General features: G+C 45.8%; 1 protein-coding gene across 2 annotated transcripts in view; it reads right to left on the bottom strand.

The window, feature by feature from the left end:
* Window positions 1-933: 933 nt before the first annotated feature.
* The window catches only part of ERBB2 (erb-b2 receptor tyrosine kinase 2), a 128,659-nt gene continuing 106,959 nt past the window's right edge, over window positions 934-22,633 (bottom strand). For both annotated transcript variants that reach the window (XM_053363080.1, XM_053363079.1), the window contains exons 10-27: window positions 22,296-22,369; window positions 21,825-21,915; window positions 20,601-20,794; window positions 19,895-20,027; window positions 19,336-19,426; window positions 16,701-16,861; window positions 14,918-14,965; window positions 12,718-12,856; window positions 11,682-11,804; window positions 11,050-11,148; window positions 8,849-9,034; window positions 7,543-7,698; window positions 5,938-6,013; window positions 5,701-5,847; window positions 4,728-4,825; window positions 3,371-3,544; window positions 2,286-2,523; window positions 934-2,030 (exon numbers count right to left, since the gene is read on the bottom strand). In XM_053363080.1, coding sequence (XP_053219055.1) covers window positions 1,642-2,030; window positions 2,286-2,523; window positions 3,371-3,544; window positions 4,728-4,825; window positions 5,701-5,847; window positions 5,938-6,013; window positions 7,543-7,698; window positions 8,849-9,034; window positions 11,050-11,148; window positions 11,682-11,804; window positions 12,718-12,856; window positions 14,918-14,965; window positions 16,701-16,861; window positions 19,336-19,426; window positions 19,895-20,027; window positions 20,601-20,794; window positions 21,825-21,915; window positions 22,296-22,369 — 2,617 coding nt within the window. In that variant the 3' untranslated portion in view covers window positions 934-1,641. The remainder of the gene's footprint in view (window positions 2,031-2,285; window positions 2,524-3,370; window positions 3,545-4,727; window positions 4,826-5,700; window positions 5,848-5,937; window positions 6,014-7,542; window positions 7,699-8,848; window positions 9,035-11,049; window positions 11,149-11,681; window positions 11,805-12,717; window positions 12,857-14,917; window positions 14,966-16,700; window positions 16,862-19,335; window positions 19,427-19,894; window positions 20,028-20,600; window positions 20,795-21,824; window positions 21,916-22,295; window positions 22,370-22,633) is intronic.

Here is a 22,633-nt window from a genome sequence, read left to right on the forward strand (position 1 = left end):
AAATGGCTGCACCCATAGCTACATACTACAGCTTTCCAGTTCTCCAATGTAATAGGAGGCATGCACCCAGCCCCACCCAGTGGTGTGAGGAACCTTTGGCCCACCAGATGTTGCTGAACAGCAACTCCTAGCAGCCCTAGCCGGCCCACCCAAGAGGCAAGGTGAGGCAACTGCCTCAGGTGGCAGATCCCAATATCAATCTTTATTCCCCCTGCCCTTGTTCCTGATGTAAATCTTCACTGATCCCTTCTTCCATGGTGGGGAGGGGAGTGAGCCATTTTCATCTCAGGTGCCAAAATATCTTGGGCCAGCACTGTCTAGCAGGCCTGGCCAACGGTCAGGGATGATGGGAGGTGTCATTCAGCCATGTCTGGAGGGCCACAGGTTCCCGTACACGTTACATATTGGTTCTGTGGGGCGACTTAACCTCTCCCCTCTGAAACAACATGCCAGCTTAGCTTCTCTTCTTCCCTTTTCACCCATTGCCTCAGAACAGGAAGCCACAACAACCACCAGGGCATAAAATGTGGCGCTATACAAAAAGAGAGTTCAAAACATGGTGTTATTTCTTAGGAGGAGGGAAGCACTCCAAAATTATTCTCTCTCTTAATTAAGATGCTCAACTGTTCTCAAGTTTACAATGGGAAAGTTTGCCAAGCTGTCCAAGCCAAGAAATGAAGTTGGTCTGAGTTCCTCACCTGCTTCTTCTGGAATCTTCTTGAGAGGGCAAAGGGGTGGGAAGGAGGCTCTCGCCACTAGGCAACATTGTTTTCTTCTTCCTCCCCAGGCCCCACCAAGATGTTGTGTTTAAGGAACATCACAATTCCCCCTCCCCAGTTTACTCTGTTCTAAGGACGCAGGTGCCCCTGGCCCCGATCCTAAGGCCAAGGAGGCACATTCCCTTTTTACCACTGTCATTAAATGACCAACACAGAAAACACACCACCGTTTTTATGCGACACCCATGCGTTGCCCTCATTTTTTACAACACACGATCTCATGGTTCTCCCTTCCCCACCCCATGTCAGAACCCTTAAGTTTTTGTTTTTTTGAAAATGTACCTTAAAAAAAAAAAGGTATCGTTCCACCTCTTAGTTCTTTAGCCCAGTCAGTGGTCTGACCCTCTTTGTCTTGTATTTGAAGGGAGAGGAGGAGGGGGCAGAAGAGCAGCCCTTTTTTCCTGTATGTCAGGCACGTCCAACTCCCAAGAGACTGCGATCTACTCCCAGTATAAAAAAACTGGCAGTGATCTACCCACTGTCATTGCCAAGAGCTGTTGAGCTTTTCGGGGAGAGGACTGCCCACAGTTTTTGAGCTTTTTTGGGGAGGAGGATGCACCAGAGTTGTTGAGTTTTTTGGGGGGATCGATCAGGAGCACCCCAACAATCGACCTGTTGTACATTCCTGCTGTATGTCAAATGACAGTTGGGCTGGGTTGCCCGAACTGCATGACAGGAGATTGTCACAAACAAAGTGCTTTCGCCCAACTGCCAGGACGAGAAGGAGCGGCCTACTAGGCCTCAAGAGGGCTGTGCTAAGGCCTTAGTGAATCCCGCTCATCTTGCATGCATTAATAGTTCATTCGTTTGTGTCCTGAGCTGCCTAAATATCAAAAATAGGTTTCAGTGGTGACAGGGGTCCTCACGCAAAGTCCTTGGGGCGAGAAACCGACTCGGCTAGGCCTAGGTACTCCAGGTTCTCTGCCGTCGGCGTAGTGGCAAAGCTGTTGGTGGCAGGAGCGGCAGAGCCGGCAAAGAATTCTGCTGGGTTGCTCTTGGGAGTCTCCTGGTTCCAGTAATATAGATTGTCAAAGGCCTGAGGCAAAGGGCCGGTCAGAGGGAGGTTGCAGGGCGTCAGGTACTCTGGGTTTTCCACCACGTTGCTGAAGCTGCTGCTGTTATGGAAGGCGTTCTTTGGTTCCTTGATGAGCCCATTCTTGCCCAAGTGACCCTTTGGTTTTTCTAGGGTGGATCCTGGAGGTCGAAGGCCTTTGCTGGATGGAAGGCTGTTTTCTGGCTGATTCACATACTCTGCAGGGATAAGAAAAATGCAAAACAAATGGCTGAAACCAGGACGCAGTGACTTCCACCAACCTTCCACCCAAACTAACAGCAAACATGGCATTTTGAGTCCTCAAATAAGACGCCACACTTGCTACTGGCAATCCACAGCCACAGGGGCTAGTAGCTTGTTTTTGAAACAAAACAAAACCCACACCAAAACACTTTTCAAGACTCCCCAATTGAAATTTTTGCAAGTACATACATTACAAACAAGGCACATACCTGGAACCATACTGCAGGGCACGGGTGAATTGTAGTTCTTAGCTTCTGGGCTCTCGTTTTCATTAATCGAGGCACCAGTGGGATCTTCGCAGTAGCGCTGCAGAGTGCTTCCTGTATAGTCCCCTTCGAGCAAGTCAGGAATGACAGCTCCTGGCTCTTCCAAGAGAGGTGGGCCCAAATAGGGGTACTGAGCTGTTTGCTCGGGTTCATCCTCATCCATTGGAGTCTCTGTGGTACTCTGGAAAGGGTAAAAAACAGGTGTGCGCTTCAGCATTGCCTGTGAAGAACACGTGCCAAGTAGAAACCTGATCGCCAAGGGTAAGTGTAAGCTGAGAGTTCAGGCTTAGGGACCATTTTGCAGCCCTGGCCAGCAGGGAAGGAGATTTGAAATTCTGGGGTTGGGGTGGCTAATCTTTCTTGGCTGAACTGCCACACTCAGGGTTCACAAGCCCTCTGATTTTGCCACCCCTCCAAAAAAGCTAGGTGGTCTTGCTGGGGGGGGGGGGTATAAGGTAAAAGGTAAAGGACCCCTGGATGGTTAAGTCCAGTCAAAGGCGAAGATGGGGTTGCAGTGCTCATCTCACTTTCAGACAAAGGGAGCCAGTGTTTGTCCACAGACAGCTTTCCGGGTCATGTGGCCAGCATGACTAAACTGCTTCTGGCACAATGGAACACCGTGACGAAAACCAGAGCGCACAAAAACGTCATTTACCTTCCCACCACAGCGGTACCTATTTATCTACTTGCACTGGTGTGCTTTTGAACTGCTAGGTTGGCAGGAGCTGGGACAGAGAAAAGGGAGCTCACCCCGTCGCAGGTATTCGAACCGCCAACCTTCTGATCGGCAAGCCCAAGAGGCTCAGTGGTTTAGACCACAGCGCCACCCACTGTGTATACAGCCTGTAGGCTATGGGCTAGTCACCACCTCTCTCTTTTGCAAACTTATTGAAATATTCCACACATGAGTTTCCAGCACATGCGCTTTACAGGAGAGAAGGGCATGTCCACTGGGAAGTCCAGCCTGAGCAGGATACAAACTGGCTTTGTATATTATCACCATAAACTGTTAACAGCCACATGCTTACCCTGGTTGAGGGGATCCTAGAGCGATAGTCTGCAGATGCCTCGCCATTGAAAAAGCCCTGGTGGGGTACCAAGTACTCTTCAGCATCCACCAGATCTTGCATGTCTTCTTCCTCTAGCAAAGTGCGGTAGAAAGTGCTGTCTATGGGGCTGGCAAGACCCATTTTATCATCATTCTGCCAAGGAGGAACAACCAGAAATATTAATGTGCATGCATGTTCTAATAGACAGCAATAAATATTTGTGGCTTTGAAATTCCACTGCTCCTGCAGTGGGCTTAGAGTTCATCAAAGTAGTCCACATAGCATCTTCTCCATAATTCTTACAACAACCTTGTACAGTAGGTTAGTGGACACCTCAGTCAGTAAAGCATGACACTGTTAATTGTCAGGGTTGTGGATTCAAGCCCCACAATAGACAAAAGATCCCACCATTGCAGGAGGCTGGACCAGATGATCCTCATAGTCCTTTTCAACTCTACAATTCCATCATTCTAACTCTAACTCAAACAAGTGAACCACACCATTATGCTACAAGGAGGCAAAGAACGCCATACATAAACAGCCATTTGTTAAGCTGGTTTGGGAGTAAAATTCCCTCCCCCAGATCAATCTGATCCCAGGCATGGAAGAGACTCTAATCCACCCAGGCCCAGTTAAAACAGGAGTCAGACAGTATGTGTTCAGAAGCCTCCCAATGACTGTAGCAGCAGCAGCAGCAGCTATCAGGCTCAGCAATCACAGACACCATCAGCATCACCCATCGCTTTTGGCAATGCCTTGCTTCTCCTAGCAGTAGATTACACCAGCTGCCAGCACAATCAACAAGGAAGGGCTGTTCCCTTCATGTTTGTGGGCTTCCTGGAGGTATCTAGTTGAACACTGTTTTTGAGGCAGGAGGGTGGACTAGATAGGTTTGGTCTGTTCCGGCAAGGGGCGTTTTATGTTCTTGTGTTTATTCCTTCCCCCCTCCACTTACCTGCAGCTGAACAAGATGCATAACGAAGGAAAATCCCCTATTAGAAAAGCTAACCAACAAACTTAAAACTAGCACGGGGACAAGCAAAGGAGTGTGTGTGTGTGTGTGTACACACACACACACACACACACACACACAAAGGATCTATCCACATGATGCTAACACTAGGCAATAGAATGAAATAACAACGCCCCCCCCCCATTTTTCTCCCTCCCTCCCTCTTCCCCCAATTGAACTTTTCTCTGCTTATTTGTCCATTTTGTAACACAAGAAAATATTTCATGAAAGCTAATTTAAGACAGTGGAGAAAGATCCCCTTTGAACACAGCCTAGGTCTTGGCAGGATGAAAGAGTCTTTCCCTACCACCACTCCTGGCTCACCTGGATGACCACGAAACGCTGCGGATCCCTGGCCATTCGCGTGAATTCAGTGACCAGTTCTCGGAACTTGGGCCTGCATTCTGAGTCGATCATCCAACCTGTGTGGCAAGCACAGCCAGCACTTGGAATGAATTAGTTCGGTTTAATCAAGTTCGCTGAATTACTTAAAAATTACCTAAGCTATCCCTGAAGGTAGCTCCCATAATTGACAGGTAAACTGAATATGAATTAAGTTCATTTGGGGCTAGCACTCTGAATGATTTCTAGTTCATCTTCATTATCTTATATGTGTGCTTTTCTTTACTCTTTGGACGCTTTGGGCCTTTAAGATTAAACACCACAATTGTTGGGGGAAATAAATTAAACCATTCACATTTGACCTGTGTGTTTTGGTATTTTCTTAAGTGTATTTTATACTTTGGCATAGCAGCCTGTAACATTATGAATGCTGAAAAACAAACGTGCCGAGGATCCATTGGGTGAAGTTGAATTGAACCGGCTACTGAAGACAAACTGAACTAGTTCATTTTGTCAAGGGACAAATTGGAACTGGAAACAGCTCCTTTGTAAAATGAACTTTTAAGCTCTGAATACAAACGTTTAGCCAAAAGGTTCAAACTCCAGAAAATACAAGTTCAAAGATGTAGGCCTTCTTAGGAGGCACCATAAAGATCCTCCAAGAAAAAGGTATAGCTCAACTTGCTGGCACCCCACTTCCCTTTAAGGCAGCGGTTCTCAACCTTTGGGTCCCCGGATGTTGTTGGACTACAACGCCCATCTGGCCTTGCTAGCTAGGGGTGATGGGAGTTGTAGTTCAACAACATCTGGGGACCCAAAGGTTGAGAAAGGCTGCTTTAAGGGCTATGGGGTGCCAGCGACAACAAAGGCTACAGTAACCAAGGGCCTTGCCCCCCTTGCCCCTGTATTTCATTGCAACCCTTTTTCCTTTCATGCAAGACCTCTAGCTTCTTACATTTCACCATGATCATGTAGACATCAATGGTGCAGATGGGAGGCTGTGGTAACCTCTCTCCTTTCTCCAGCAGGTCAGGGATCTCTCGGGCTGGGATTCCATCATACGGCTTGGCTCCAAAAGTCATCAGCTCCCACACAGTCACACCTGGAGAGACAGGCAAGGGGGTCCCGTCAAGTGCCAGCCGACGTCTAACTGCAGGAACGAACAGGAGGGTCCCCACAAGCCCCCACTTACCATAGCTCCACACGTCGCTTTGGTGTGTGAAACGCCTGCGCAAGATGGACTCCAGGGCCATCCATTTGATAGGTACCTGGGCAAGGCAAATGGCACAAAGTTTACCACTGTGGCATCAAACCATCCCTCTTGTGGGTTGGTTCCAAGCAGCAGCAGCAGCAGCTGTGTGTGTGTTTGTGTGGGGCAGGAGAACAGGCTTATGGGCCTAGTTCTTAGGGAGCTAGTCAATCTGCGCCTGGGCCGTACCACCACAAGAGGGCAAGCCTAGGGACACAGGATGGAATCCTCCTTCACAGAAAACACTCTCCCTGTACAGTGGTACCTCAGGTTAAGTACTTAATTCGTTCCGGAGGTCCGTACTTAACCTGAAACTGTTCTTAACCTGAAGCAACACTTTAGCTAATGGGGCCTCCCACTGCCGCCGCGCCGCCGGAGCACGATTTCTGTTCTCATTCTGAAGCAAAGTTCTTAACCTGAAGCACTATTTCTGGGTTAGCAGAGTCTGTAACCTGAAGCGTATGTAACCTGAAGCGTATGTAACCTGAGGTACCACTGTATATAGAAAGCAAGCATGCCAAGCTAAGAAGTAAGCCACAGACCTTTTCTCCAACAGGCTTATTTGAGAGAGAGAGAGAGAGAGAGAGAGAGAGAGAGAGAGAGAGAGAGAAATGTTTTGCCTGCAGAATTATTTGATCACGTGGGCCCTCGCATGCACTTCGAAGTGTTGCAGCTCAGACACAGGCTCACTACCTCTGCTGTTGTTTATAGGAAGCAGGCCTGATACAGTGGTACAGCTTCTGCTTTACATGCAAAACCTTAATCCCTGCCACCTCCCAGCAGGACCGGGCAAGACCACCCTGAAAACCACGAGAGTCATTGCCTGTTCATGTAGACTGGGGTTAGCCAACATGGTGCCCCCTCCAAATGTTGTTCAGGTCCCAGTGCTTTTTTCTTAAATAAAATGTTTAGAGGTACTCTCATTTTCCTACTCATATTGAAATACTGCTCCTCAATGAGGCCAAATTTAGATTCACAAAATGTTTAGGGGTATGCGTACCCCCCAGAAAAAAAGCACTGTCAGGTCTCATCAACCCCAACCAGCAAGAGATGATGAGTCTTTGTCCAATATCATCTGGAGGGTGACACATTGGTTACCTCTGGTGTAGACAACACCAAGCTACATGGGCCAACTGTCTTGAGTTGGTATAAGGAACTTTCCTATTTACTGCCTAGTGGTTAGAGTGCTGGGAGACCAGGGTGCAAATCCTCACTCATCCATCCAGCTCACTGGGTGTCCTTAGGCCAGTCGATCACTCTCAGCCTGACCTACCTCACAGGGTTGTTGTGAGGATAAAAATGGACAGGAGGAAAGAACCACATACACCACCTTGAGCTCCTTGGAGGAAAGGCGGGATAGAAATGTAATAAATAAATAAATTTGCCCGGAGGAGACAAAACCAACAGTGTCAGTGCACTTCTCCTACTACTCAAATGATCTGTAACTGCACCCATTTCTGAACAATTCTGATCAACCTTTAGGGTGCTACTCAGTCTTAAAGGGAGGTGCGCCCTGGACTTGCTCCATAATTGTGTTCTCTGACCAACCTTCCCTCCATCGGCATGATATTCTGTCTCATCGATGTCCAGCAGCCGAGCCAAACCAAAATCTGTGATCTTCACATGGTTTGGGCTCTTCACCAGGACGTTCCGGGCGGCTAAGTCCCGGTGGACCAGACGGACATCCTCCAGGTAGTTCATACCCTGAGAGAGAATGAAGAAATGCTGGTAACTATCCCCTTAAAGTTGAGCCAAGGGGAACTGTTTCTAGAGCTCTTAAAAACACATAGGTGCAATAACAGATGCCATGCACCCTCAGTCTCAACTGCAGAAGTGGAGAAAATAATTAACATTAATTTCTAATTTCTGTGGCATCGATACAAACTTGCTAAACTTGCTTGGAGAAGGGAAAGGAGGGTTCCTGCAGTGCTCTCCCATCCTCCATGCCTGATTCAACTGGTTTATTCCTTTTCAGCAGCTTACAAAACAAAAAATATGCTTGAAAATACAAAGCTGCTTTATACTAAACCAGGCAATCGTTCCCTCTGGCTCAGTACTATGCGAGAACAGCTTTCTAATATCTCAGACAGAAGTTATACTCAGTCCTGCTGTCATTCCTCTAACTGGAGACACCAGGGATTGAAGCAAGGATCTTTTGCAAGCAGAGCACACATTCTACCATTAAGTTATGTTGGATTATACACTTCACATCTCTGCAAATGTCAATGCTTTGGGAGTGGCAGTGGGGTTACGTGTGTGGATGGATTTGCAGGCAATAAGCCTAAATATAAGTGGTTTGTTAAAAGCTGGGATCAGGGGGCTGAACTCATTAAGGACTAGGAACTTGTTGCAAATTTAAAATGCAAGAGAGAGACTGGATGCACATATTCTGCATTTCCTCCAAAGAGTATTCGATTCAGCGGGGCACTTGTATTTGTGAAGGAGGAAGAATTTCAGCAAGTTACGTCACCCAGTCTTCCATTTTAATACCGCAGTGGTGGGACAAGTGTCATCTGCTGAAGTCCTCCCTTTGGGGTGGTTCATATAAACACAGGGAAGTCTGTTCTGTAATGAGCCCGTCACCATCACCAGCCACGATCCCTCACAATGCAGCTCTCTTCAGTTACGACCTCCGTCGTGACCCTATTTTCTTCTTTGATTGTCGGTTTGTGATTCTATCCCCCCCACCACCTTTAAAGAGGTGAAAGATGGGGGAGGATAAAGCAAAGAAAACTGAATGTGGGTGAAGAGAGGAGGTGGGTCCTGAAAGGGGCAGAATACAACTGGCTATGCAGTCGCATGCAGGCGGACAATCACCATGAAGCCCCGCCCCCGGCACTGAAGCTCCGCCTACCTTTGCTATCTGCACACACCAGTTGAGGAGGTCCTGGGATCCAATGCGGTCCTTGTTCTCCCTCACGTAGTCCAGCAGGCAGCCGTAGGGCATGAGCTGAGTAACCAGCTGCACTGTGGAGGTGAGGCAGATTCCCAGCAGCCGCGATACGTAAGGGCTGCCCACCCCGGCCATGACATAAGCCTCCTGGGGAGGAAAGGGGGGTGTTAGAGGTCTCCTTTCAGAAGAGAAATAGTGATGGAGATCAGGGAGAAGAACTCACATGGGCCAGACTTCAAGGGGAGATTTCTATCCCTCTGGGGGTGAGGGAGCAGTGTGAGTTTGCTAACCCAGGTTAGAGGGAAGACCTCCAGGAGGGGTTGTTAATCCACTCCCACCAGACCCCAGGAATTGCTGAATTCAGCCATGGCAAACAAAACATGGGTGACGACAACAGGGAAGCCCGATGCCGTGTAAGTTGCTTGTAACTTTGGCTGACAAAAAGTGTTTATAGACCGTTTTGAGTCTGTGGCATTCCCAGGATAATGAGGAGAATTGGTGGAGGGCACATTGCACCCAGTAAGAGGCAGAAAAGATCCGTCAGGAAGCACAGCAAATGGAGGAACCACAACATACTTGGCTTGGCTTTGAGAAGAAGCTGAGATGAGATGTGCTTATGTGTCATGCGTGACAATTAAGTCAACTGGAGGGATTTCGGTGACACTTTAACCCAGGGAAATCCTGAGCATATAGGAAGGGTGGAGTTATTTTATTAGAGGCCTATTTCTCAGCTCCAAACTGATATAAAGGTCTGGCTGCAGTGCTTTAAAGGAGAGGCCCACAATTTTTGCTTTTAAGCCTTATTCTCCATCATATTACTGCCCCACCCCTCCTACACCATTTTTGACAGTATCTCTCTATTGCAGAGTTGGCAAACATGGCGCCCTCCAGGTGTTGTTTTGACTCCAAGTCCCACCATCCCTGCCCCTCTGGCTGATGAGAGTTGCAGTCCAACAACATCTGGAGGGCCACAAGTTCCCCATCTCTGTTCTGGACAATAAGTCCCATGGATTCTACACTGGCATCTGGCACACTAAGACAATATCAGGGGTAGCCTGTGATCTTCATACAAACAAGAATGAAGAATCTGTGGCCCTCCAGATGCTCTTGAACTACAACTTTGGAAGGCACTGCATATTCTCCTCTGTTTCTCTTGGTTTTGCTTTGTTCTGCTGGGATCTTTTGAACCTGTTGACCCAATGCAGTAAACTGGTAGCTATCAATTTATCTTCAACTTGATGCTCATGTGCTATGCAGTTAGAACAGCAACTGCAGCTATGGCACTTAGGCTGCTTTTCAATTAGGTGGGCCGGAGGAGGTACCAAGAGGATGTTAGAGCAAGTGAGAAAGCGCTGTCCGTTTCCAGAAACTGTGAGAAGATTCTCGAAGTTTCTCGGAAGCATTGAGGTGCAAGATTGCCTAGTCTACAGCAGCTATAAATAGCGGTGGAGCACTTATCTGTGGACATGTGTGATTCCTTACATAGGAGAGACTGCTGAGCTGAGTGCAGGCAGCATGTACAACTGAAATGTGCCTTACTATCTGCATTGTAGTAAAGTTGCAAGTAAGTCTTCTACCATCAAGACTGGTGTTGCTGTTCAAGTAAACAATGCTTGACTGAGCTTTACGGCTTCCATGTGTGTTTTATTGCCATTGGCCGTACGCAACTTGATCCTTTCAACAAGAAGCTGTGCGATCGTCACTCTGCCTTGCAAGGGAGCTAGCATACATGCAAGGAAATGTTGCTGGGCCACCCTCAAGATTTATGGTTGGAGGTGGTAAAATCTTCAGAGGAGGCAAGGTTTGGGCTGGTCATCATTATTAATGTGTGTGCCTGTGTGTGTGTGTACACACAGGCACACACAGACACTGTTTCATTCTTATTCAAAGTGCTGTTATCGTTTTATTCCCGTTGCACCACCTCAATGGTTTTTGTTCTTTTAGTCATAGTGCCTTGCCTCGCTGAGCTGCTTGGATGGATTTCCCCCCACTTTCTTGTGCAGTCATTTAGGTTTACAGTACAAGTGGTGCATCAGGAAACAGTGTAATTATTCTCAGTTAAAATCTTGAGCCTCAGGGTGCTTGTCCCTGGTTCAGCTTTAGCCACTGGGCTGCAAATTCAAACCCGGATTAAGAGGGGTCACTGCGCCTTCCTCACTCACATCCAAAATCTCCTTGTTGGCTTTGGGCGAGGTGTTTTCCCGCAAGACTTTGATGGCCACTGGGATCTTCACACTCTCGCCATCTGGAATCCAAATTCCCTGCATGGATGGTTAAGAGAAAGAGAGCAAGATGAATCAATGCATCGGGTTTTGTTTTTTAAGATGATGATGATGATTACAGGAATATGGGAAGGAGAGTGCCACTAGACATTTCAGAAACACTGCGCTAAAACTCCCAAGTGAAAGATGTGGCCTAGTGTGGCAACGCAGATTGCCGTGCCTCTCTTCACGCGGGACTTCGTGGTGTGCCAGAGGCACTCGCACACAGCAGCAGCCCAGACAGAACTCATAAGTTAAATTGCAGTGGCCCTGCTAGCTGACAAAGGAATCACATTTCCTCCCCAGTACCAACTTAATGGCTGCTGGGAAGATGTGATCACCACCTGGAACAGGAACATTTCGTTGACAGGAGACACTTGGATCCTGAGTGAACGAGGAACAGGATTCAAGGCTTGGTAGTTCAAAGCGAGTCTCTGAAAAGGTTTCCAAAGGTCCTCAAGCTGTTGGGTTCCCAGCCAAGGGCTTTCCCGCGCCATCTGCCCACACAACAAATCTAATCCAGCGCTCCTCACCTTGTACACCGTTCCAAAAGCGCCTGACCCCAACACCTTGACTTTTTTCAGTTCCGTCTCCTTGAGAATACGCATCTGTGCCTGGTTCGGCAGGGCTCCGCTGGGTGTCAATGGCTCCACCAACTAACAGCGTCAAAGAAAGTGAGGAGGGGTGCAGAGGGGGGGGGCGGATTTAAGTAGAGGTTTATGGCCACCTACTAGGGGTAATGTAGCAGTGGATTTCCAACATCAGTAGAGGATGAACTAGAGGAGCTTTGAGGTCCCTTCCAACTCTATGGTTCCACTGCACCCTAGTCAGTCTCACGTACAAGCATGTAATAAAATTATTTGGGGGGACACTGAGAAGAATGAGAACAAAACAGTGCTGGGGACTTCCTGTGAAGATTATTCTCGCTGCAAGAAGCCAAGTTACAGGGAACCAGGTAGAGGGCCTTCTCGGTAGTGGCACCCGCCCTGTGGAACACCCTCCCACCAGAGAAAAACAACTACCAGACTTTTAGAAGACATCTGAAGGCAGCCCTGTTTAAGGAAGCTTTTAATGTTTAATAGATTATTGTATTTGAATATTTTAATATTCTGTTGGAACCCACCGAGAGTGGCTGGGGAAACCCAGCCAGATGGGCGGGGTATAAATAATAAATTGTTATTATTATTATTATTATTCAGCGGGGAGTTCCCTTTTGGACTATTTATACATTTAGGTCTTTTTATACATGCATAACAGGGAAGCAGTTGTCTTATCTGGCTTTCTGTCAGCTGTCCACAGAAGTTCAGAAGCAGAGCATGAAGATGAAGGCCTTCTCATGAAACATCTGGCAACATTTCAAATTCAGAGATATACTGCCCCTGTACATGGAGGTTCCATTGAGCATGGAACGTACAGGGAGGCAATTCCCCACATGGGGAAATAAAGCAGCGCTTCTAAAAAGGCTGCTAAAATTCAGAAGCGCCATGCCAAATCTCCCATGAGCTCTGTTACAGGCTCTCCTCACAACCCCACCTCAGGGGGAAAGAGGTTACGGCCGCCAAACCCTACCTCTGTCTCTTGCAGGAGACGCCGCAGAGTGTGCTTCCGCTCTTGCTGCTTCCGACGCTTGATGCAAATGATGATGATGGACAAGAGAACCAGGACGAGCGCAGCACCCACCACCCCAGCTGTAATGGACGTAGCCTGGCTGGAAGAGGACAGAGAGAAAAGGGGGGGAGCCTGAAGCAGGGTAGCCAACTTCGCCTGCAACTTTCAGGGGATGCGAATGGGCAGGCAGGCAGAGAAGCTGCGCCAGGCAGGGCTTAACCAAGCAGAGAAAGTGAGGAGGATGAGAGAAACTTTTTAGGGAGTTTCAACTGCCAATTAGAGACCTGCTCAATTCCTCAGGCCTTTGAGTGAACCATGGATACTCAAGGAAAGTCAGCAGTCTCTCCTGATGTTATGGTGAATTTTCATCCCTCGTGGTTTTTATTTAGATTTCAACAACAATGGATTCTCCGTATTGCCACAGCCACAATAACCCAATGTGGTGGGAACAAGCTGGAGCGCATATTTTTTCACAGGCACACGAAGGTGTGAGAATCAGCCCTACCAGAGAAACTGAAATATAAACTGCGAGCCTCTAGAGGTCAAAAAAGTAAGGACAGATTTCTTCCAGTTTGGTGTGATCTTATTGTTTATGTTAACAATGCATAACATAACCAATCTCCTCCTTCCACTAGCCCCCCTTGGCCTATAAACGGCTGTGGATGATAGAGGAATACAGGTAGAGCTCCACAAACTCAAGTTTGCTGGAAGTGCAGCTCAGCCCCCTGGAAAACAAGGGCTATCCATGTTACTGGTGTTTTTATTTTTTACAGACTAGTTATAATTCTTATTATACCAAAAGTCTGGAATGTATTGGTGATGTCTGTAGCCCCCCCTCTTTGTCTTGGCTTAGACATTTCATGCCTGTTTTCTGCGATGAATTTTGTTCTGTGCTTGGTTTGGCATTTTAATAAATACCTTATTTTTCGCTCTATAAGACGCACCAGACCACAAGACGCACCTAGTTTTTGGAGGACGAAAACAAGAAAAAAAATATTCTGCATCTCAGAAGCCAGAACAGCAAGAGGGATCGCTGCGCAGTGAAAGCAGCAATCCCTCTTGCTGTCCTGGCTTCTGGGATAGCTGCGCAGCCTGCATTCGCTCCATAAGACGCACACACATTTCCCCTTACTTTTTAGGAGTGAAAAAGTGAGTCTTATAGAGCAAAAAATACGGTAACTAAAACAAATAAAGCAAAAACACCCACCGACTGATATACTGCTTAATAATCATAGTTTCAAAGCGCGGTGGTTCCTGCTGCTTTTTCTGTTGCACGAGGTTCTGATGTACTGTGATTGTAACCTACTCTGAGATTCTTTTAATAATGAGGAGCTAGAATTTGTTTTTTAATAATGCGTTCAAAGGATTTATCTCCTAGATCTTTTGGAGCTGATGCATGTTAGTGATAAAGAGCACAGGCTGTGAGCACAAACACTGTGGTTCATGTCTCAGATCAGCCATGAATTCACCAGATGGACTGAAAATTATTTCACTTTTACGAAATTATCACTGCATTTTGTTTCCCTCTGACCTCACTCTTCTCCCCCACACAACCATGTATATTTGTCTGCCAATTTGAGACTTCACACATCTGATGAAGTGGATTCTGGCCCTCAAAAGCATATGGCATAATAAATGTGTCAGTCTTTAGGGTGCCACAAGTTTATTGGTTTTTACTGAATAATCTCTATCTCTCCAGCGAATCTTTCCAAATTTGTGGCCATTTGCTTTTTCTGTAGCACTTTCAGCTCATCAGAGTACACTGCAGGATTATTTGTGCCGTCACGGGGAAAGGAAAACATCCTTTCAAAAACCACATTTTTTGTAATTGAAAACTGAGGTTTCTCAGAATATTGAATTCCCTAATCACACATATTCATGGCTCTTAGCATGGCCTTTGTACTTAGGTTGTGCCCAGAAATCTTCCATGTTCAGTAACTTCAGTAACACACAGGTATCTGAAGAAGTGTTCGTGCACACGAAAGCTTATACCAAGAACAAACTTCGTTGGTCTCTAAGGTGCTACTGGACAATTTTTTATTATTTTTTCGTATATTTCAGTAACACAATACACTTTATACTTTGTATAGGCTTGCATAACATCTTGACTTCCAACGGAAGACACATGGGATATAAATGAAAATGAGCCAAAATCTAATACCTAGGTTTCTGATCCACGGGGCAGCCGCGTTCATCCCGTATTGTACACCTGGAAAAGGAAACACCAAGTTGTATCACACAACCATTTAAGAAATACCACTTCACTTGTTAAGGAGAAACAACGGGTGCCAGAACAGAATACAGCTCGCTACTTGCAAACATTTAGGCAATTTTAATTTCTTTTTCACTTTTGCATTTTTTAACTGATTGAAACGACCGATAAATACAAAGTGTGGAGAACTAAAAGCAATCTTGTTAAAAACTGTAACAGGCATAATAATGTTCAGTAGAGCAGAATGAAGGAGACGGGCAGGTGAATAAAAGTTTGTTGTATGCGACAACAGCCGCACGGATGCTACTAGCCCAGAGATGGAAATAACCCTGACCAGAGAAGAATGGCAAACCAAGTTGATGGACTATGCAAAAATGGCAAAATTAACTGGGAAGCTTAGAAATCAAGAGGGCAAGAACTTTAAAAAAGAATGGGAAAAGTTTACAATCTATTTACGAGAACATTGTAAGCAGGTTAAAACATTAGCAGGATTTCAACCACACTTGTAAACTAACGGAAAGTATGGATAATTTGGAAGGATAAAACTTGGGACAGTATTGATATGCAGCTGTAAATATTATCATTAGGACCCATGGAAGGGATTGGTGGTGAAGTCAGGAGATTCAGAGTAATCTTGATCTTTGGGTTTTATTTTTTGTCGTATGTTTATGTTTTTTAAAAATCAAATAAAAATTTTATATATAAAAAGGAGACAACTGAATAAAAGTTTGCACGGCTTCATGAGCTTTCGGACACATGCAGTTATCACAAGCCTCGGAAGACATTTCTAGCGCCAACATTTAAAGGCGGCTTTTTTTTTATAAAAAAAAACCTTTTAATTTTCCTTTGCTGACCTTGTTTCATCAAAGCCCGTTTAGAGGCAGGTGGCGATGAGGACACCTTAGGCGGCAGATTTTTGGTGTCGCTCCAGGGCAGTCAAGTAAAAGGCTGACAGAAGTCAAAACGATTACGTGCTAAATTATACAGGTGTGCTCTGCAGAGAGCAAACTGCTAACAGCCTTAGCATTTCTTCCTCCCCACTTCCCATCACCCCCTAGGCAAAGGTGCTGGTGCCTCTTTTCCAGCAGGACGTTCTCCACACAATCCAGAATGCGGCAGCTAGACTGGTGACTGGGGGCGGCCGCCGAGACCACATAACACCGGTACTGAAAGACCTACATTGGCTCCCAGGACATTTCCAAGCACAATTCAAAGTGTTGGTGCTGATCTTTAAAGCCCTAAACAGCCTCAGCCCAGTATACCTGAAGGAGCGTCTCTATCAACATCATTCTGCCCAGACACTGAGGTCCAGCTCCAAGGGCCTTCTGGCGGTTCCCTCACTGCGAGAAGTGAAGCTACAGGGAACCAGGCAGAGGGCCTTCTTGGTAGTGGCCCCCGCCCTGTGGAACACCCTCCCATCAGATGTCAAGGAAATAAACAACTATCCGACTTTTAGAAGGTATCTGAAGGCAGCCCTGTTCAGAGAAGCTTTTAATATTTGACAAATTATTGTATTTTAATATTTTGTTGGAAGCCACCCAGAGTGGCTGGGGAAACCCAGCCAGAAGGGCATAGTATGTATGTATGTATGTATGTATGTATGTATGTATGTATGTATGTATAAATAAATAAATAAATAAATAAATAAAATTAATAATAATAATAATAATAATAATAATAATAATAATAATAATAAATAATAATAATATAATTAACCATGTTGGAAACTCACGAGTGGGTGCAGTTGGTCGGGCAGATCTGACACATGCCTTCCCCATCGGGATACTTCCAGATGGGTACGAAAGAACCGTCCACCTTCACGCCACTGGGACACTGTTCCACGCAGTAGGGGCCATCTTTGTAATGGGCACAAGCCACACACTGGTCTGCGTCCTGAGGAAGGAAGAAGGACGGAAAAAGAAAAAAAGACTTTCTATAAGAAGCACAGGGGGAGGGGAACTCTTTCCTATCAGCTGTCCTGTATGGATCTGCATTCAATATCCCCCTTACAGCGCAAGGTGACTCGTTGCCGACGTGACCCAAGACTGACATTAAAGCCAGAAACTTTGATAGGAATCTATGGATTTGGAGTCGCTGGGTCTGGGGCTGTTGCAAAGTCGCCTCAGGTGAACTGTGCTGTTCTTGCGCATTTTATTACCTAACGAAGGGAAAAGTTGGGTAACTTGGATTTTGTAACATCGCAGGCGCATTGATTTCAATGGGCAAATTTAAGCACATGCTTAAGGCATGAGTCTCAAAGCTTTCAAGGAAGCTTCAAAGCTCTTCACTTTGGCTGGATCTCGCTCTGAAAAATCTAAAAGAAATGACTAGTTGTGACTTTCTGAATAAAGCTCGCCCAGCTTTTATCTATGATCCACGAAGTCTTTGCCAGCATGCCAGCTGATATTTGCTCTCTTGCATAATGACTATGTGGGCAGTCCTTAAGAGGAGGGATGGGCGATACTTCTATTTATTGTCTGAAACCGCTTTGGCGTTTGCATCGCAACACCAGTTTCAGACTTTTTGAGCTGCCGATACATCGTGGCTTCCCAGCCACTGCGATGTATCAGTGGTTCAAATTGCTATACGCTGTGTTTATAAATTTATTTGTTTTAGTTATTTGCTATTCAGTTTTCTGGCTCTTTTGTTTCTTCCTATCATTTCTATTACAAGGTTCAACTCAAATTTTTACGTAATAACATTTTGTTAACGCATTTATGGGTCACACAGCTATTAGGTTTTGTGTGTATAAAGACTGATGATTGAGTTTATTTAAGTTTTATTACCCTCGACTTTTCTCATTTTATGTTACAAAATAGAAACATCCATCAAAACATCAAGAAGGCAGAAAAACCCAGAAAAACCTGTGGTAATAGGACCATTTATTTTTTTCTGTAAAGCTGTGACATAATTTAGCTGGAAGGAATGCAAACAAGCACACCTTTCCTGTTAATAATTTATCTCCGGTATTTCATAGCCACCTGGTTTAAAAACAAGCCTGTTTGAAAACAAGCCTGAGGAATTCTCCCTTAATATTTGGATACAGGTGACATGAGAAGACAGAACAGGTGAAACCTCCCCACTGACCTGCTCCACAGATTCAACTGCATGGATTCATAGCTCGTTTTAAAGGAAGGAGCCTGTAGCAAAGACATGGAAAGCCCATGGCCCTCCAGACTCCAACCCCCAGCAGCCTCTGCCACCGTGGCCCATGACTGGGAATTATGGGCTTTGTAGTCCAACAACTTTGGAAAAGACACCTTGCTATATTGAGCACTGGTTTTTCCACATTTTATTCCAGCATACATGGAAATTCCTCAGAAGCTTATTTTAAAGCATTTTTTGTTGTGTTCTTTAGCAGGGGGAAACCCAGAACCTTCCAGAGTGGCTTATTAGATCAGTAATTAGACAGTACCCACCCGCAAGTTCATAATCTAAAAGGCACGACACACAAGGAAAAATGAACGGGGAGGGAAGAGGGCAGAGGCCAATTCAGAAACCAGTTATTTATCATTACAGTGACTGGTTAATTTGTCCAAGCTTCCTCCATGAAAAGATACAAGTTTCTAAAAATCGACAGCAAAACACCTTCTTTTACAACATGCAGTCATGGGGAGTACTGAATCAATTGGCTTGGCACTATTTGAACACATACTGCCATTTGCACGCTTCCACCTTCCAGATTCCTCTCACCTCTGCTTGAGCAGCAAACCGGGAATACAAACCAATTCATCCTACAGTTTGTGCAAATCATATGTGGATGTAAATTGGAGGTGAGAGAAGAAACCAGAGCAGAAAAGAAAGGGGGGACACAGGGTTTGTTTATGTAGCACCAAAGGGTGGTCTGAATTGACTTCTTGGGTGTGTTAAAGGTTATATTCGGGGACAGCTCCAGCTCTGAGGGGACCCTTAGCAAAGAGCTGTCTAGCGGGGGCCCTCCAATGTCAGAGGCCCTGGCAGGTTTGTTAGATAGTGGGAGTAAGCAGCCAGAACTACTCAGATCAGCATGGGGAGACTGGGTCCACAGGTCACCATTTTAATTTCTGACAATACCACAGCACTGCTCTGGGGCATTGTGGGAAATGTAAATGGTGGCTCCCAGCCCTGTTCAGTGCCAGAGGAGGAAAAATTAAATGGAGGGCTAGGGCAGACCTGCCAGGACAGCAGATGCTAGTTCTGGTCGTTCTTTCTGCACACAAAGGGTGACAAGAAACATGAGCAGTGTGTGTGTGTGTGTGTGTGTGTGTGTGTGTGTGTGTCTTGGAACAGATGCTCAAAGATACTTTATGGATAGACAACTTGATGTGGAAAGGCGAGGAAGTCAGAATAAAGGGAGGGCCTCAGCAGCCTTCAGTCCCTGCCCTTACCGATCCATTGCAGGACTCTGTCCCATTTTGGGGCAAGCACTCAGAATGGCATGGAAGGCACCGTGTCCCATTGACGTATTCCCGGAACTCTCTGTAGGAGAAGGAATTGCAAAGTCAGATCAATCCAAAATTTAGGCAGCTTCCAGTTTTTCTCCTCCCGGCTTTCCTTAACTTCCTGGAATGTCGTGGATTGACAATCCATCATCTGCTGGTGCGATTCTCATCACAGTAACTTCTACTAGGGCTGCATTTTAATTGTTCTATAAAATTTGGTGGTGACAGATGGATATTTCAAAAAAGAAGAAAAACAAGGAGGTGATATGTATGCTATTTTCACACCTCTTCCATGTACCCTGAAAGCACAGAATTTAGTCAACAACACAGAACCCAACACTAAGAAAATGTAGCTTTTTTATATATAAACATAGCAAATGTCTCTAGACCTTAATGTGGCTAAACAATGTATTTTCTACATAGCACTCCCAGAGCCATTAGGTTGCTCCTAATCTGAATTCTAGATAGACAGGGCTCCTGGTCTGCTTTCCTCATGATCACATACCCATCCAGAAGGCTGCAGTTTTTAACACATTCGTTCCCACGAAGAAACCCAATGCAGGACATGCACTGAGTCCCCCCAGGTCCCCAGCAGTGCCCCTTGGAGCAGAGGGGGGAGCAACTCTGGTCTTCATGTACTGTGAAGAAGAAGACATAGAAATGTATGCATTTGTTACCTGTTCTTTTGCTACCATCAAAGGCATGGAGAAAGACATCAATGACAAGTCATTTTGTTCGACTCTTGCTAGCCTCACTGTGAGCTGCCCAAGCTAACATTGCGCTGAGTAACCCTGAATTCTTATGCATTTGCTCACAAAGAGCTTACATATGGAGTCCCTAAATTCTCCTATCTGCACAGGATTTTTCATAAGCCTGGCAAAGGGGCTCACTTCCCTCCCCCCTCAACACCAGATTGTTAAAAAGTGGCTCCCAGATTGGAAGATTGTGGAGAGGGGGCCTAATAATAATAACAATAATAATAATAATTTATTTATAACCCACCCCCAGCCACTCTGGGCAGCTTCCAACAAAATATTAAAAGTACAATAAAACATCAAACATTAAAAACTTCCTTAAACAGGGCTGCCTTCAGATGTCTTCTAAAAGTCAGATAGCTGTTTATTTCCTTGATATCTGAAGGGAGGGCGTTCCACAGGGCGGGCCCACTGCCTGGTTCCCTGTAACTATAGGAGTAGGTGCCACACACTTACTACACTCGGGGTTGTTGTCATTCTGGAACAAGGTCTGCCGAGGGTTCTTGAAGATGGCTTCCCAAGGAACGTTCTGGATGAAGCAAAGGTTGGGGTTGTGGTGAATCAGGACCATTCCGCTGCTGATCTCTTGCAGCGAACGCAGGCCGAAGGAGGAGATGTTGAGATTTTGCAATGTCAGAGAATAGACTCCGCTGCCAAAAGAAAAGAAAAAACAGGCTCCCCAATCAGGAAGAAGAGAAGAAGCCCTAAAATAGCGAATTTATTTGTCTATCCCTGCCGTGCTGAAGTTGATATTGACTAGCCCAGAGAGGGACTCATTTAACATCCTGTCTTGTTTTGTTGCATTTCAAGTAATATAATTTCAGGAACTTCAGTTAGTATGAAGGGTGTAGGTTTTAAAATAAGTAAGATATTCAGGCATCTTTTTGCTGTACCTGAGGATATTACTTCCAACTTCTTTCTTTTCATATATGGGAGGAAAGATGGCTAGCGCAGGGCACCAACCAGGGCAGGATGAAGTGCTTTAGTGAGGGATTACAAAGCAGAGGGTTCTCTCCACTCTACCTACCACATGGCTGGTGTGTGAGGAGAAAGGTGAGGGAGAAGAAGTTACATTGTGTAGGCCCAAAGTTTTTGTGGTTTATTTGGATATCCTCCAACCTTTCGTCAGAAGGTGAGAGGCAAGCCCTCCACTCACTGAGTGCTTCTGCAGGATTAGCCTCCATCTCTGGAGGGGTTTCCCTTCAGCAGGAAATGCCAGTTCAGAGATCCCCTTAGGAGAGACAATGGGAAACCTGGGTTTCCTCTGAGCAACCCTGAGCTTGCTTGACCAAGTAACTGAAGTTCCACACTGCCTTGTGCATGTTAACAGTGAATATTTGGAATATGGTGGCAAGCTGACAACCAGCAGGAAGCCTTTGACAATGTCAAGACGACAGACACACACAACTACCAACATTCACTGGACTTGATAACTGGTAAAAAGAGGGACGGGATATATCCTGTTAGATCTTGCGAGCCACAAAATCCATTGGGGTTTGACAGCATTTATGCAAGTAAATAGAGACAGCTCGCTTACAGCCATCTAGTGAGTTAGTAGCAGAGGCAAGCTCAGATTCTGGAATCCTTGATTTATAGTTCAGTCTTTTAGCTGTTGCAATCTAAGCTATTTCTGCCCCAATCCAGGGTGTGTGCATGTGTGTTGTGTGTGCGTGCGCTTACTTGTAAAGGGCTCGTCCCCGGATCACTTGAAGGTTCTGGAAAGGGTTTAAGTCCACAAGAGACTCCGGCCAGGATTCAATATAGAGGAAGCCTATGCAAAACACAAAGTTTGGACCATTCAGCGGAGGATAAGGGCACCTGATTTATTTATCACTTATATATCCAACTTTTCCTCCAAGGAGCTCAAGGTGGCATACATGGTTTTCTTCCTCCCCATTTTATCCTTGCAACAACCTTGTGAGGTAGGTCAGGCTGAGAGACTGTGACTGGGCCCAGTGTCACCCAGTGAGCTTCGTGGCTGAGTAGGGATTTGAACCCTGGTCTCCCAGGTCCTAGTCCGACACTCTAACCACTGAACCACACTGGCTCCCTTAATTATGCTATTCCGTAACAACAAACAACCCCTTTGCCTGGGACTTGGAGGCAGGGTGGAGGGGGCCAAGGCTACCTAGAAATAAAATTCTTACGTACCTGTTAGATCCTTCAGGTTCTCAAAGACTTTAAGCTGCTTGGGATCAAGGGGCGGAGTATCAGAGGCAGGATCCCTGGACAGAAAGGAAGGAAACTGCATTGGTGAGAAATGAAATAAACAGACACACTTCGCTTCCTCTTGCTATTATTACTGCACTCTTTGTAACTTGAGTGATGGCTACTTTAATTTTGGTTCTACACAGTTGATGAAAATGTGGCCAAAATATTTTACGCACCACATGCTATTCTGAGTGGAATCACCTCAGCATTTCTCACAAGGAAACTCTGCTGTGGACAAAAGCCAGCCCTGGTGCTTCCTTTTTTAAAAAAAAATACAT

Source organism: Podarcis raffonei, chromosome 13 (assembly GCF_027172205.1).
Source record: "Podarcis raffonei isolate rPodRaf1 chromosome 13, rPodRaf1.pri, whole genome shotgun sequence".
Lineage (NCBI taxonomy): Eukaryota > Metazoa > Chordata > Lepidosauria > Squamata > Lacertidae > Podarcis > Podarcis raffonei.